Source organism: Oncorhynchus keta, chromosome 14 (assembly GCF_023373465.1).
Source record: "Oncorhynchus keta strain PuntledgeMale-10-30-2019 chromosome 14, Oket_V2, whole genome shotgun sequence".
In the NCBI taxonomy this organism is placed as follows: domain Eukaryota; kingdom Metazoa; phylum Chordata; class Actinopteri; order Salmoniformes; family Salmonidae; genus Oncorhynchus; species Oncorhynchus keta.
In genome coordinates, this window is record NC_068434.1 from 12,108,191 (window position 1) to 12,125,644 (window position 17,454).

At 44.8% G+C, this 17,454-nt stretch overlaps 1 protein-coding gene across 3 annotated transcripts in view; it reads right to left on the reverse strand.

The window, feature by feature from the left end:
• Positions 1-16,995, reverse strand: part of stpg2 (sperm-tail PG-rich repeat containing 2) — a 147,230-nt gene extending 130,235 nt beyond the window's left edge. For all 3 annotated transcript variants that reach the window (XR_008063736.1, XM_052461107.1, XM_052461106.1), the window contains exons 1-6: positions 16,480-16,995; positions 15,954-16,063; positions 15,632-15,793; positions 14,435-14,608; positions 8,783-8,898; positions 6,620-6,731 (exon numbers count right to left, since the gene is read on the reverse strand). Coding sequence is in view for 2 of the 3 variants with exons in the window: in XM_052461107.1 (XP_052317067.1) it covers positions 6,620-6,731; positions 8,783-8,898; positions 14,435-14,608; positions 15,632-15,793; positions 15,954-16,063; positions 16,480-16,585 (780 nt within the window). In the remaining variant the exon portion in view is untranslated. The remainder of the gene's footprint in view (positions 1-6,619; positions 6,732-8,782; positions 8,899-14,434; positions 14,609-15,631; positions 15,794-15,953; positions 16,064-16,479) is intronic.
• Between the last annotated feature and the right edge of the window lie 459 nt (positions 16,996-17,454).

The following is a 17,454-nucleotide window of genomic DNA, read 5'->3' on the forward strand; positions in this document are numbered from 1 at the left end:
AGAGGTGAGGACTGCAGAGGTGAGGACTACAGAGGTGAGGACTACAGAGGTGAGGACTGCAGAGGTGAGGACTGCAGAGGTGAGGACTGCAGAGGTGAGGACTGCAGAGGTGAGGACTACAGAGGTGAGGACTACAGAGGTGAAGACCCCAGAGGTGAGGACTACAGAGGTGAGGACTGTAGAGGTGAGGACTGCAGAGGTGAGGACTGCAGAGGTGAGGACTGCAGAGGTGAGGACTGCAGAGGTGAGAAAAGTAGAAGAGTCAATTATGACGATGAACATTCCGAGCGGGCAGAGATAGAGCCTGACCGAGGGATGTCAGAAGAAGAATAACCTACCTCTGATTAGACATTAGTAGCGCTGCATCCCAAATGGTAGGGTATTCCCTTTTTACTACTATTGACCAGGGCCTGGTGCACTATCTAGAGAATAAGATGCCATTTGGGATGCATGCCTGGGTTGCAGTGAGGGGAGTGGAGTGGGCCATTAGAATGACCCCATAGTGGCCCTTTCACCCTCCCCAGGAGCCATGTCCCACATGTCCTCTACACTGCTGCATGAGGTAGAGACCATTAGAGTCCCACATGTCCTCTACACTGCTACATGATGTAGAGACCATTAGAGTCCCACATGTCCTCTACACTGCTACATGATGTAGAGACCATTAGAGTCCCACATGTCCTCTACACTGCTACATGATATAGAGACCATTAGAGTCCCACATGTCCTCTACACTGCTACATGATGTAGAGACCATTAGAGTCCCACATGTCCTCTACACTGCTACATGATGTAGAGACCATTAGAGTCCCACATGTCCTCCACACTGCTACATGATGTAGAGACCATTAGAGTCCCACATGTCCTCTACACTGCTACATGATATAGAGACCATTAGAGTCCCACATGTCCTCTACACTGCTACATGATGTAGAGACCATTAGAGTCCCACATGTCCTCTACACTGCTACATGATGTAGAGACCATTAGAGTCCCACATGTCCTCTACACTGCTACATGATGTAGAGACCATTAGAGTCCCACATGTCCTCTACACTGCTACATGATGTAGAGACCATTAGAGTCCCACATGTCCTCTACACTGCTACATGATGTAGAGACCATTATAGTCCCACATGTCCTCCACACTGCTACATGATGTAGAGACCATTAGAGTCCCACATGTCCTCTACACTGCTACATGATGTAGAGACCATTAGAGTCCCACATGTCCTCTACACTGCTACATGATGTAGAGACCATTAGAGTCCCACATGTCCTCTACACTGCTACATGATGTAGAGACCATTAGAGTCCCACATGTCCTCTACACTGCTACATGATGTAGAGACCATTAGAGTCCCACATGTCCTCTACACTGCTACATGATGTAGAGACCATTAGTAACAAGACTGATGTTAGATACATGGACACACCCAGACATATAAACACACACACTGAGAAACCAAGCTGCACACAAAGTAAGCAAACACGCACTCAGAGGAACATTTGTACACTAAGCACACACACACACACACACACACACACACACACACACACACACACACACACACACACACACACACACACACACACACACACACACACACACACACACACACACACACACACACACACACACATATAAACACACACATATAAACACACACATATAAACACACACACACACACACCTCTTTGGTGGGCAAACACATTGGAAGCGGTGAGGAATAAATGACGTCTGGAAGAATGAATGTGGTCGCTGTGCGTGCAGCTTCTGTTTCTAGAAGTCTGCTGCCAACTCTTTAGTGGTCAACTAAAAACTGTCACTGCCTACGTTCCACAGCAGAATACCTCCAGCCAGCACATCCAATCCTACAGCCTCCTGTGTATGGGTCCTGTGGGCTCTGGTCATTAGTGAGACTATAAACTGGTTGCCATTTGGGGCGGCAGGGTAGCCTAGTGGTTAGAGTGTAGAGGCGGCAGGGTAGCCTAGTGGTTAGAGTGTAGAGGCGGCAGGGTAGCCTAGTGGTTAGAGTGTAGAGGCGGCAGGGTAGCCTAGTGGTTAGAGTGTAGAGGCGGCAGGGTAGCCTAGTGGTTAGAGTGTAGAGGCGGCAGGGTAGCCTAGTGGTTAGAGTGTAGAGGCGGCAGGGTAGCCTAGTGGTTAGAGTGTAGAGGCGGCAGGGTAGCCTAGTGGTTAGAGTGTCGAGGCGGCAGGGTAGCCTAGTGGTTAGAGTGTAGAGGTGGCAGGGTAGCCTAGTGGTTAGAGTGTAGAGGCGGCAGGGTAGCCTAGTGGTTAGAGTGTAGAGGTGGCAGGGTAGCCTAGTGGTTAGAGTGTAGAGGCGGCAGGGTAGCCTAGTGGTTAGAGTGTAGAGGCGGCAGGGTAGCCTAGTGGTTAGAGTGTAGAGGCGGCAGGGTAGCCTAGTGGTTAGAGTGTAGAGGCGGCAGGGTAGCCTAGTGGTTAGAGTGTAGAGGCGGCAGGGTAGCCTAGTGGTTAGAGTGTAGAGGCGGCAGGGTAGCCTAGTGGTTAGAGCGTTGACTAGTAACCGGAAGGTTGCAAGTTCAAATCCCAGAGCTGACAAGGTACAAAGTTCTGAACAGGCAGTTACCACTGTTCCTCGGCCGCAAATTGAAAATAAGATTTTTTCTTAACTTGCCTGGTTAAACAAAGGTAAAATAAATAAATAAACCACGGGCATAAGTAGGTACGGAGAGGTCTTCGTAGACCTATGTAGGTATCCAGGGCTGGGGTCTGTCTCATTTGAATGCCATTTTTTCCCCTTCTCCTTGAAAAGCATTGATTGACTGAATTGAAATGGAGATGACAGAGAGCGCAGGGTTGGGATCCAATTCCAATCCAAGTCCGTAAATTCAGAAAGTAAACTGAAATTCCAATTCAATAATAGACATGATAAACTGAAAAGGAGAAGCTACTTATTTAAAATCTGAATTCTGAATTCAGTGACTTCAACTGAATTGAGTAATTCCTTGGGTGTCCATGGTGTGTGTCCGTACTAATAATTACCCATCTGCCAGGGGGGGGGGGGGCGTGCCAGCCCCTCTCTAATGATGATGGATGGAAGCCCAGACACCACTGAGGGATCCACAGCAGGGGACACACATCGTGGGGCAGCCACACACACGCCCCAGTCTGACCATACCGCACCTCCCCTCACCGTAAAACACATTGGTCTGAGGTACACAGTCCAAAAAGAGACAGAAGCAACTTGGACTGTTTGTTGTGATGTACTAATTCTATTGTCGTTTCTGTGTTCTTTAACTGCAATATAATATACATACTATACAAATGTGTTAAGTTGTAATAAACGTGTAATGATTTAATATAATAGTTGAAGGTATCATTTCTGTAGCCTTCCTCCTGGAAATAAAGGGAGGTATACAAGTCAAACACCCCTTTAATAAGTGTCACATTAAATCCTCCAGACTATTAGAACACCATCAAGCATCATTACCAAGCTACCAACATCTATACCACCTTAAATTAATATATCACGTGTACAGTAATTCCATCCAGACTATTAGAACACCATCAAGCATCATTACCAAGCTACCAACATCTATACCACCTTAAATTAATATATCACGTGTACAGTAATTCCATCCAGACTATTAGAACACCATCAAGCTTCATTACCAAGCTACCAACATCTATACCACCTTAAATTAATATATCACGTGTACAGTAATTCCATCCAGCCTATTAGAACACCATCAATAATCATTATCAAGCTACCAATATATATACCACATTTGTGCATTCAAGTTCATTTGCAGGTCACGGAGTAGATTGAAGTTGCCCCTAGATGATGATCTTGGGTCAGTTTTGTATTTACCCCACTCATGCTTAATGTTAGGATTCAGGGAGGGAGACTGTTCCTAGACCTGTAACCTTGGAGAAACTTCACCCTGGAACACTTATCACATTGTATTAGCAGGTAGTGCACAAGCTCCGTCCAAATGTGAAGCTTGAATGCCCTCTAGTGGTACATGATATAACTGGGACAGGAAGTTGAAAGTAGAACACGACAGTGTCACGCATGCAATAAGCATTTCACTGGAAAGACATGGGGAAAGGAAAAAAGAGGAAATGAGAGGAGAGGAGAGAAAATGAGAGGAGAGGAGAGGGGGAGGAGAGAAGAGGGGAGGAAGAAACACAGATAGGGAAAGCAAGGGAAAGGAGAGGGGAGGAGAGAAAATGGGAGAAGAGGGGAGAGGGGGGGAGGAATACACAGATAGGGAAAGCAAGGGAAATGAGAGGGGAGGAGAGAAAATGGGAGAAGAGGGGAGAGGGGGGGAGGAATACACAGATAGGGAAAGGAGAGGGGAGGAGAGAAAAGGGGAGAAAAGGGGAGAGGGGGAGGAATACACAGATAGGGAAAGGAGAGGGGAGGAGAGAAAAGGGGAGAAAAGGGGAGAGGGGGGAGGAATACACAGATAGGGAAAGGAGAGGGGAGGAGAGAAAAGGGGAGAAAAAGGGAAAGAGGGGGGAGGAATACACAGATAGGGAAAGGAGAGGGGAGGAGAGAAAAGGGGAGAAAAGGGGAGGGGGGGGATACACAGATAGGGAAAGGAGAGGGGAGGAGAGAAAATGGGAGAAGATAGGGAAAGGAGAGGGGGAGAGAGAAAGGGGGAGAAAAGGGGGGGGGAGAAAAGGGGGAGGAATACACAGATAGGGAAAGGAGAGGGGAGGAGAGAAAAAGGGGGGAGAAAAGGGGAGAGGGGGGAATACACAGATAGGGAAAGGAGAGGGGAGGAGAGAAAGGGGGAGAAAAGGGGAGGGGGGATACACAGATAGGGAAAGGAGAGGGGAGGAGAGAAAATGGGAGAAGAGGGGAGAGGGGGGAGGAATACACAGATAGGGAAAGGAGAGGGGAGGAGAGAAAAGGGGAGAGGGGGGAGGAATACACAGATAGGGAAAGGAAAGGAGAGGAAAGGGGAGAAAAGGGGAGAGGGGGGAGGAATACACAGATAGGGAAAGGAGAGGGGAGGAGAGAAAGGGGAGAAAAGGGGAGAGGGGGGGAGGAATACACAGATAGGGAAAGGAGAGGGGAGGAGAGAAAAGGGGAGAAAAGGGGAGAGGGGGGGAGGAATACACAGATAGGGAAAGGAAAGGAAAGGAAAGGAGAGGAGAGGAGAGGAGAGGAGAGGAGAGGAGAGGAGAGGAGAGGAAATGGGAGAAAAGGGGAGAGGGGGGAGGAATACACAGATAGGGAAAGGAGAGGGGAGGATAGAAAAGGGGAGAAGAGGGGAGAGGGGGGGAGGAATACACAGATAGGGAAAGGAGAGGGGAGGAGAGAAAAGGGGAGAAAAGGGGAGGAATACACAGATAGGGGAAAGGAGAGGGGAGGAGAGAAAAGGGGAGAAAAGGGGAGAGGGGGGAGGAATACACAGATAGGGAAAGGAGAGGGGAGGAGAGAAAAGGGGAGAAGAGGGGAGAGGGGGGAGGAATACACAGATAGGGAAAGGAAAGGAGAGGAGAGGAAAGGGGAGAAAAGGGGAGAGGTGGGGAGGAATACACAGATAGGGAAAGGAAAGGAGAGGAGAGGAGAGGAGAGGAAAGGAAAGCAAAGGAAAGGAAAGGAGAGGAGAGGAAAGCCAGAGCAAGGCTGGAGACATTCCAGAAAAAAAACATGCAAACACATAGCTGTGACTAATGAAAATAATATTTAATCTGAGATTGAAAAATATATCTTTCTATGATCTTGAAGATAAGAATAACACTCCAACACTCCAGTCCCTGAGGATTGTTGCTGTTGGAGACCTGCTCCTCTGTTTTATGGGACTAGGAGAGAACAGTTTCCTTTCCAGCAGGGATGGAACACACTCTAAGGCCCCTTCCTGAGCTTCTAGAGTGGCACAGTGCTGACTTACTGTCTCACTAGGAGAGGGTTGGGAGTGCTTACTCCATGCCCCCATCCTTTCCTCCCTCCCTCCCTCCCTCCTTACCTCCCTCCCTCCTTACCTCCCTCCCTCCCTCCTTACCTCCCTCCTTACCTCCCTCCCTCCCTCCTTACCTCCCTCCTTACCTCCCTCCTTACCTCCCTCCCTCCCTCCCTCCCTCCTTTCCTCCCTCCCTCCCTCCCTCCTTACCTCCCTCCCTCCCTCCTTTCCTCCCTCCTTTCCCCTCTCTCTCACTTCCTCTCTCTCTCCTTCCTCCCTCCCTCCCTCCCTCCCTCCCTTCCTCCCTCTCTCTCTCTCTCCCCCCTCTCTCTCTACCTTCCTCTCTCCATCCCTAACTCTCTCCCTCCCTCAGGCTGCCTTAACCTTAAAGCTGTCCGCTGAACAGACAGCACACTCCCCCCTCAGCCCCAAAAGGCCCTTTGAGAAAGGGTAGGAAGCTGATGTGACCAGTAGTGTTTTCCCCCCATTCCGGTCACTCCCTCTCATTCTCAACGCAGTGCATTCAAACATGCTTAGCGTTGCTCCTCCAGTCTAGTCTAGGGGTGGACCATACTCCGAGTCTCATGCTCAAGTATCAAGTAGCACTATGAAAGAGGGACGAGGGAGACTAGAGGTGTCACTGTGCTGACGATGATTAGGGTTGTTACAGTATGGCGACGTGGCATCACTGGTATGGACATATCCCCTAAGGAGTTACCTTCTTCTCCTCCTGCAAGGTCACAATCTCGTGGTAGCGTGGGACGACCAGCTCGGCCCGACTCTTCTGCCCCTTCCTCACATTGACGTTCTCGTACTCCGTCGTGGAATACCTGCAGACGGACGTGGGATAGGTGGAGGAAATGGGAAGTGTATTTGTCAGCAGCGCTTAAGCTTTTAGGAGGGAGGATTTATTTCCCCTGTCAATCATCTCCAAATGACCCTGTCAAAATCCAATCCAATTTTATTTGTCACATGCTTCGTAAACAACAGCTGTAGACTAACAGTGAAATGCTTACTTACGGGCCGTTTCCAACCCTGTTAATCACATCTATCTGGGAATGGGAGAGGATGGGAAAGGATGGGAGAGGACTGATTTACACATCCAAGCCAAGCTCAATTGAAGAGAGTGGGGGATGTGATGGCTGGGGGAACGCAGGTGCCCTCCCTACTATTGAGCTGTTGAAGCCTTTCAAATAACTATGTCGGGAGGATGCCCACAATATCCAAAAGTGCTTAGTAAGACTCATTCTCACTCACCATCAATAATACTGTCAGGAAGTGCATTGTAAACAATGTTAAAGACTTTAATTTTACTTTGGTGGCAAAAATGACTGAATAGTGGAGCGTATATCCTGTGTTGTCATTTGGCCTGAGTGGGTTTCGATAAAGAGGAAAACGAATGCACATTTCAGAGAATTTCATCCTGTTGTACCAACTGCCTATACAGTTGAAGTCAGAAGTTTACATACACTTATGTTGGGAGTCATTAAAACTCGTTTTTCAACCACACCACAAAATTCTTGTGAACAAACTATAGTTTTGGCAAGTCGCTCTACTTTGTGCATGACACAAGCAACTTTCCAACAATTGTTTACAGACAGATTATTTCACTTATAATTTACTGTATCACAATTCCAGTGGGTCAGAAGTTTACATATACTAAGTTGACTGTGCCTTTAAACAGCTTGGAAAATTCCAGAAAATTATGTCATTGCTTGAGAAGCTTCTGATAGGTTAATTGACTTAATTTGAGTCAATTGGAGGTGTACCTGTGGCTGTATTTCAAGGCCTACCTTCAAACTCAGTGCCTCTTTACTTCACATCATGGGAAAATCAAAAGAAATCAGCCAAGACCTCAGAAAAAAAATTGTAGACCTCTACAAGTCTGCTTCATCCTTGGGAGCCATTTCCAAATGCCTGAAGGTACCACGTTTATCTGTACAAACAATAGTACGCAAGTATAAACACCATGGAACCACGCAGCCGTCAAACCGCTCAGGAAGGAGACGCGTTCTGTCTCCTAGAGATTAACGTACTTTGGTGCTAAAAGTGCAAATCAATCCCAGAACAACAGCAAAGGACCTTGTGAAGATGCTGGAGGAAACAGGGACAAAAGTATCTATATCAACAGTAAAATTAGTCCTGTATCGACATAACCTGAAAGGTAGTTCAGCAAGGAAGAAGCCACTGCTCCAAAACCGCCATAAAAAAGCCAGACTATGGTTTGCAACTGCACAAAGATCTTACTTTTTAGAGAAATGTCCTCTTGTCTGATGAAACAAAAATAGAACTGTTTGGCCATAATCACCATCGTTATCTTTGGAGGAAAAAGGGGGAGGCTTGAAAGCCGAAGAACACCATCCCAACCGTGAAACACGGGTGTGGCAGAGTCAACAAAGTCAAATTATTGGAGTGGCCATCACAAAGCCCTGACCTCAATCCTATAGAAAAGTTGTGTGCAGAACTGAAAAAGCTTGTGCGAGCAAGGAGGCATTCAAACCTGACTCAGTTACACCAGCTCTGTCAGGAGGAATGGGACAAAATTCACCCAACTTATTGTGGGAAGCTTGTGGAAGGCTACCCAAAAATAAAAGCTGAAATAAATCACTCTCTACTATTATTCTTACATTTCACATTATTAAAATGAAGTGGTGATCCTAACTGAACTAAGACAGGGAATTTTTACAAAGATTAAATGTTAGGAATTGTGAACAAACTGAGTTGAAATATATTTGGCTAAGGTGTATGTAAACTTCCGGCTTCAACTGTAGATGTGTGACTGCCATGGTCCTATGGATCTGAGTCACAGGAATGGAGAAGGCTAGGTGTGTGTTTAGTAGCAGTGAAGTGTTGGATGTGAGGATAGGCAGATAGCACTCACTCTTCAGGATCATATTGTCCTGGTCCAGGGCCCTCTTCTCCCTTCACCTCGCCTCGCTTCCCTGTCATCTTCCCAAAATGGACGCCTTTGTACTTCAGAGAGAAGCTGGTTTCTGCCTGTGGAAATAAAACCGTGACGATAGAAGGGGGGGTTGTTTCTATTTTAGAATGGTGTTTTTTGCTTAGCTTTCTTTAAGATGGGACGATGAATCTCCACTAAATGTCAGTATTATTTCAGAACAGTTGAGATTCAGCGACCAGTAATCTCTTTCCTTTACAACCTCCCTCACTTTTACTTTGGCATTTGAGATATGGCACAGGGGCTATTAAAACACAGGAATGACAATAAAGTCAGTTCTGGAAATGAGCAGCCCTTTTCTAAGTAATCTTGGGTTCAGAATGACATGGCAGGTTTGAATTCAATTAGCGACACACGAACAGTAACTGAATATGTCAGTCAACAACACAAGCTGCATCCAATTTGCGAACACTACAAACTTACCTTTAACAGGAAATACCATCTAACAAAATGGTACCAAAATAATAACTCCTAAAGCAAACCAAAGCAACTCAGGATATAAGTAACTTAGTCTGCTTTGAAATTAATTGTACACTGTGATGCATATTGAAGTTAGGGAAAAAAGGTTTATTCATCAGACACCCAATAGATCAGTGGTGCCCAAACAAGTCTTATCAGCATAGTTTTCCCTATTCTGAAAGAATGCCATTAGACAGCTACTTAACTCCATGACCTGATACACTTGGTGGTTAAAAACACATGTCAGTGAGGAGATGTAAAGCCCTTAAAGACAAGGAGCGAGAGGGAGAGGAAGAAAGGAATTCATTGATGCACTCTTGATAACCCTAAATCACTGAGCTCTTTCTGTCAGCCTGGAGTGTTGATATAATTCCTACTTGATTCATCTCTTTCTTTCAGCCTGGAGTGTTGATATAACCTACCTGACTAATCTCTTTCTGTCAGCCTGGAGTGTTGATATAACCTACCTGACTAATCTCTTTCTGTCAGCCTGGAGTGCTGATATAACCTACCTGACTAATCTCTTTCTGCCAGCCTGGAGTGTTGATATAACCTACCTGACTAATCTCTTTCTGCCAGCCTGGAGTGTTGATATAATCTACCTGACTAATGTCTTTCTGCCAGCCTGGAGTGTTGATATAACCTACCTGACTAATCTCTTTCTGCCAGCCTGGAGTGTTGATATAACCTACCTGACTAATCTCTTTCTGCCAGCCTGGAGTGTTGATATAACCTACCTGACTAATCTCTTTCTGCCAGCCTGGAGTGTTGATATAATCTACCTGACTAATCTCTTTCTGCCAGCCTGGAGTGCTGATATAACCTACCTGACTAATCTCTTTCTGCCAGCCTGGAGTGCTGATATAACCTACCTGACTAATCTCTTTCTGCCAGCCTGGAGTGTTGATATAACCTACCTGACTAATCTCTTTCTGTCAGCCTGGAGTGCTGATATAACCTACCTGACTAATCTCTTTCTGCCAGCCTGGAGTGTTGATATAACCTACCTGACTAATCTCTTTCTGTCAGCCTGGAGTGTTGATATAACCTACCTGACTAATCTCTTTCTGTCAGCCTGGAGTGTTGATATAACCTACCTGACTAATCTCTTTCTGCCAGCCTGGAGTGTTGATATAACCTACCTGACTAATCTCTTTCTGCCAGCCTGGAGTGCTGATATAACCTACCTGACTAATCTCTTTCTGCCAGCCTGGAGTGTTGATATAACCTACCTGACTAATCTCTTTCTGTCAGACTGGAGTGCTGATATAACCTACCTGACTAATCTCTTTCTGCCAGCCTGGAGTGTTGATATAACCTACCTGACTAATCTCTTTCTGCCAGCCTGGAGTGCTGATATAACCTACCTGACTAATCTCTTTCTGCCAGCCTGGAGTGCTGATATAACCTACCTGACTAATCTCTTTCTGCCAGCCTGGAGTGTTGATATAACCTACCTGACTAATCTCTTTCTGCCAGCCTGGAGTGTTGATATAACCTACCTGACTAATCTCTTTCTGCCAGCCTGGAGTGCTGATATAAACTACCTGACTAATCTCTTTCTGCCAGCCTGGAGTGTTGATATAACCTACCTGACTAATCTCTTTCTGCCAGCCTGGAGTGCTGATATAAACTACCTGACTAATCTCTTTCTGCCAGCCTGGAGTGTTGATATAACCTACCTGACTAATCTCTTTCTGCCAGCCTGGAGTGCTGATATAAACTACCTGACTAATCTCTTTCTGCCAGCCTGGAGTGTTGATATAACCTACCTGACTAATCTATTTCTGCCAGCCTGGAGTGTTGATATAACCTACCTGACTAATCTCTTTCTGCCAGCCTGGAGTGCTGATATAACCTACCTGACTAATCTCTTTCTGCCAGCCTGGAGTGTTGATATAACCTACCTTACTAATCTCTTTCTGCCAGCCTGGAGTGCTGATATAACCTACCTGACTAATCTCTTTCTGTCAGCCTGGAGTGTTGATATAATCTACCTGACTAATCTCTTTCTGTCAGCCTGGAGTGTTGATATAACCTACCTGACTAATCTCTTTCTGCCAGCCTGGAGTGTTGATATAACCTACCTGACTAATCTCTTTCTGTCAGCCTGGAGTGTTGATATAATCTACCTGACTAATCTCTTTCTGTCAGCCTGGAGTGTTGATATAACCTACCTGACTAATCTCTTTCTGCCAGCCTGGAGTGTTGATATAACCTACCTGACTAATCTCTTTCTGCCAGCCTGGAGTGTTGATATAACCTACCTGACTAATCTCTTTCTGCCAGCCTGGAGTGTTGATATAACCTACCTGACTAATCTCTTTCTGCCAGCCTGGAGTGTTGATATAACCTACCTGACTAATCTCTTTCTGTCAGCCTGGAGTGTTGATATAACCTACCTGACTAATCTCTTTCTGCCAGCCTGGAGTGTTGATATAATCTACCTGACTAATCTCTTTCTGCCAGCCTGGAGTGCTGATATAACCTACCTGACTAATCTCTTTCTGCCAGCCTGGAGTGTTGATATAACCTACCTGACTAATCTCTTTCTGCCAGCCTGGAGTGTTGATATAACCTACCTGACTAATCTCTTTCTGCCAGCCTGGAGTGCTGATATAACCTACCTGACTAATCTCTTTCTGCCAGCCTGGAGTGTTGATATAACCTACCTGACTAATCTCTTTCTGCCAGCCTGGAGTGTTGATATAATCTACCTGACTAATCTCTTTCTGCCAGCCTGGAGTGTTGATATAATCTACCTGACTAATCTCTTTCTGCCAGCCTGGAGTGTTGATATAACCTACCTGACTAATCTCTTTCTGCCAGCCTGGAGTGTTGATATAACCTACCTGACTAATCTCTTTCTGCCAGCCTGGAGTGCTGATATAAACTACCTGACTAATCTCTTTCTGCCAGCCTGGAGTGTTGATATAACCTACCTGACTAATCTCTTTCTGCCAGCCTGGAGTGCTGATATAAACTACCTGACTAATCTCTTTCTGCCAGCCTGGAGTGTTGATATAACCTACCTGACTAATCTCTTTCTGCCAGCCTGGAGTGCTGATATAAACTACCTGACTAATCTCTTTCTGCCAGCCTGGAGTGTTGATATAACCTACCTGACTAATCTATTTCTGCCAGCCTGGAGTGTTGATATAACCTACCTGACTAATCTCTTTCTGCCAGCCTGGAGTGCTGATATAACCTACCTGACTAATCTCTTTCTGCCAGCCTGGAGTGTTGATATAACCTACCTGACTAATCTCTTTCTGCCAGCCTGGAGTGCTGATATAACCTACCTGACTAATCTCTTTCTGTCAGCCTGGAGTGTTGATATAATCTACCTGACTAATCTCTTTCTGTCAGCCTGGAGTGTTGATATAACCTACCTGACTAATCTCTTTCTGCCAGCCTGGAGTGTTGATATAACCTACCTGACTAATCTCTTTCTGTCAGCCTGGAGTGTTGATATAATCTACCTGATTAATCTCTTTCTGTCAGCCTGGAGTGTTGATATAACCTACCTGACTAATCTCTTTCTGCCAGCCTGGAGTGTTGATATAACCTACCTGACTAATCTCTTTCTGCCAGCCTGGAGTGTTGATATAACCTACCTGACTAATCTATTTCTGCCAGCCTGGAGTGCTGATATAACCTACCTGACTAATCTCTTTCTGCCAGCCTGGAGTGTTGATATAATCTACCTGACTAATCTCTTTCTGCCAGCCTGGAGTGTTGATATAATCTACCTGACTAATCTCTTTCTGCCAGCCTGGAGTGTTGATATAATCTACCTGACTAATCTCTTTCTGCCAGCCTGGAGTGTTGATATAACCTACCTGACTAATCTCTTTCTGCCAGCCTGGAGTGTTGATATAACCTACCTGACTAATCTCTTTCTGCCAGCCTGGAGTGTTGATATAACCTACCTGACTAATCTCTTTCTGCCAGCCTGGAGTGTTGATATAACCTACCTGACTAATCTCTTTCTGCCAGCCTGGAGTGTTGATATAACCTACCTGACTAATCTCTTTCTGTCAGCCTGGAGTGTTGATATAACCTACCTGACTAATCTCTTTCTGCCAGCCTGGAGTGTTGATATAACCTACCTGACTAATCTCTTTCTGCCAGCCTGGAGTGTTGATATAACCTACCTGACTAATCTCTTTCTGCCAGCCTGGAGTGTTGATATATCCTACCTGACTAATGTCTTTCTGTCAGCCTGGAGTGTTGATATAACCTACCTGACTAATCTCTTTCTGCCAGCCTGGAGTGTTGATATAACCTACCTGTCTAATCTCTTTCTGCCAGCCTGGAGTGCTGATATAACCTACCTGACTAATCTCTTTCTGCCAGCCTGGAGTGTTGATATATCCTACCTGACTAATGTCTTTCTGTCAGCCTGGAGTGTTGATATAACCTACCTGACTAATCTCTTTCTGCCAGCCTGGAGTGTTGATATAACCTACCTGTCTAATCTCTTTCTGCCAGCCTGGAGTGCTGATATAACCTACCTGACTAATCTCTTTCTGCCAGCCTGGAGTGTTGATATAACCTACCTGACTAATCTCTTTCTGCCAGCCTGGAGTGTTGATATAACCTACCTGACTAATGTCTTTCTGCCAGCCTGGAGTGTTGATATAACCTACCTGACTAATCTCTTTCTGCCAGCCTGGAGTGCTGATATAACCTACCTGAAGGACGTTGTTGACTTGGTTAGTCATTAGCCAATTAAATATAGTTTAATTGAAGGCCAGACCAGTGGGCGGTGCATTATTTTAAGTGAATATTGTAATATAACTTGAAGAATAATTACTAATGGTCCTCTTTGTTGACACCAGAATAAATGAAGAAGGTGCTTTGTGGAGCTCCGATCATTAGCTATGGAAATAGTTTTCGGGCAAATTAAGAGGCCCACTGGTGCATTAGATCGGCTGCTGCTAATGGAACACTCTCACACAGAGTAAGTGCAAACACACTCACTCACTCACTAATGAATTTACTCTCACCACTCTCACTGTCATAACTTGAGTGAGCGAGCATGCGAGTGAGCGTGTGTGTGAGTGTGTGAGCGTGTGTGTGAGTGTGTGCGTGCTCGTGCTCCTCTCTTACCACCACTGGGTTGTAGAAAGCAGGTCCTAATGTATCATCCTTTTCTGGTGCCTTTTGCTTGCAAAGAAATCCCTGTCCATTGTCTTCATAGCCAAAGGCCTGCCCAGGTGACGGGATGGAAGGAATGTCTGGCTGTGGCAGGAACTTGAGGCGAGTAGGAACACCCCGAAGCCACTAGTGGAATACACAACATAAGAAACACATTAACATGCCCAGCCAATTCCTGAATGGGAAACGTGAAATTCACTACTTCCATGTATCTGCTTCCCCTGCCCTCATATTTAGCCGTACATTGAAGTGTTGTACCCTCGTCTTTTCAGGACAACCAGGGCTACAAGTAGAATACAAAACAACTTAACATAAACAGTTGCAGTCATGACTTTTATTAACAAAAGCAAAAACCTGATCAAAATGTATTTATTTGACTGCTGTAGACAGAAATGGTTTACTCAGTGGGAAAGGAATATCCAACTACTCAGTGACAACTGTATGGAGTTTGGAATTTGTGACAGCAACTATATGAGATTATTACAGTATTATAGACACTATGTCCTGGGCGACAAACCCTTACTCTTACATTCTAACCACTCTTGTGTCTCTTGTAGGCGCCATAGAGAAAAACAGATTACATGTGCATGTTTGAGAGAGTCTCAGCTTTTCATATTGTGGTTTTGTAAGAAGAACCATTTTCGGATCCGTCTCACAAACACTGCTCTCGCAAACACCTGCCCCAATCAACGGTCGGCATCAGCAAATGCTGAAGAAATAGATAAATCCAGAAGTCTGTAGCACAAGCACACAATGTCTAAGAGGGTTTGGAAGCACTAAAGAAAATCACAGATGATAGCGTGGGACTGAAATGATTCAATGGCTTTTTGTTCTACATCTTCTGCATCATCTGGTTTAAGTAGCATCATTTGATTTGAGTAAAGAAGTTGTTGTACAGACTTAAAATATGTGCAGTGACAAGTTGGGATGGTTCCCCACTCATCTTTGCAGTATGTCACAGAGTGTGCTAAAATGGAATAGCTTAGGCTAGTACATTGGTGTATTCATTAGGGCACACCGTAGCAAAACATTTCGCAGTGGAAAACAATTTAGCAATGAAAACAAGTGTTTCTTATTAGACAAATTCAGGTAGGTACCTCCTCGTTTGGGCCTGTTTGCTTCTAGTGAATACACCTCAGGGACACATACCACCTTAGTGCGTCTCTTCCCCGGAGGCTCACTCTCAGCTCCCCTCAGTGTGTTTCCTGCTGCCTGCCGAACGTTGTACGTTCCAGGGCCCGGGACTTCTGACACCACCTCATCAAACCGCTTTGATCGATTCTTTAGACTTTGTCCTCCCAGAATGTTATCCTACAAGGTTCAGATCAATGTCACCTTGGTTTATGATTATCTAAGCTTGGGAATCAAATTGAACCCAATACATTGATTCTTCAGACCCATTTGACAAGACTGCTTGAAAGACAAGTGAATTCAATTCACACTTGGATGGATGGATGCATCCATGACTTACCTTGCTATGTGAGCTGTTGTATTGTCCCGGTCCAGGCAAGGCTTTGTCATTGCTGGATCTGTGGAACATAGAGGGCCGTTTGGAGAGTGAGAGGAACGGAGCATAGCCATCTGCAAAACAGTGACAAATGTCAATGGATATAGACCTATACATATATTTTGAACATATTTTATACACTGTCACAACTTGTAACAGTATATATATTACATTTTCAATTGCTTTCAAGAACAGCATACTTTATGAATCTGAGATCAACATGATTAAATATTGGATTAATCACAAATTGTGCATGTATGTAACAAAGGCTACCTTCTGCGTCAATATGGCTACTTCAAACACAAAACATAGCAGCTGAGCAGATAAGTCTACATACATACAGCACTTTAGCCATAGGCCTGACCTACATGGATTTCAGATAAGCAACAGTCATAATAACTCATTTCAAAAACGGACAAATTATGACAATTTGCGAGCTTGTTCCTAAAGCGCTGCTAAAACTTCCCTTTGAAAACATCAACAACCCTACCTGATTTGTTGCTTTTGAATTGAATGACCTCGTATGATCCTGGCCCAACTTCAGACGTGGTGCTGCCCACGGTGAGATAGGTAACTCTAGGAGCGCGCCCATACATTTTCACCAGGAATGACGCGAAGACAAAACAACTCGGTAAAATGTCAAATGAAATCCTCGTAGACGTCGTTTTTTGTCGTTTCCCTCAGTAATTTGGAGATAGTAAAAAAAAATTAAAAAAAATCCTAATGGAGCAAAAAAAAATATTATTTATTTTCGGTGCTACAATGTTATTGTGCGTCGTTGCTTAGACACTGACTACGCCAGTTTGGAGTCGCGTTTCACCCGTTGAACAATGGAAGGATTATGGAGATGGAACTTTACAATGATTCTAAAAGCTGTTCATTATCGCACGGTGGTTGAACCTATAACATGCAAAAAAGCAAAACATTAACTTCTGTAATGTATCAGCTATTACGAGGATAATTGTTTGTTACCTCATTGGAAGGCAATATCAAAAGGAGGGACCCCTTTATTTAGAACAATGAGGCCATCTAGCGGTTTAACACATGTCATGCAGTTGCATCTTGATGACGCTCAGTCACTGTGATGCTCCCAGTCCATGTGATTTGATAGAGCAGAAATAATTTATAGATAAGACTAAATAAATGTTGAATGACAACGTATTCAAATCAAATTTTATTTGTCACATACACATGGTTAGCAGATGTTAAATGCGAGTGTAGCGAAATGCTTGTGCTTCTAGTTCCGACAATGCAGTGATAACCAACAAGTAATCTAACTAACAATTCCAAAACTACTGTCTTATACACAGTGTAAGGGGATAAGGAACATGTACATAAGGATATATGAATGAGTGATGGTACAGAGCAGCATACAGTAGATGGTATCGAGTACAGTATATACATATGAGATGAGTGTGTAGACAAAGTAAACAAAGTGGCATAGTTAAAGTGGCTAGTGATACAT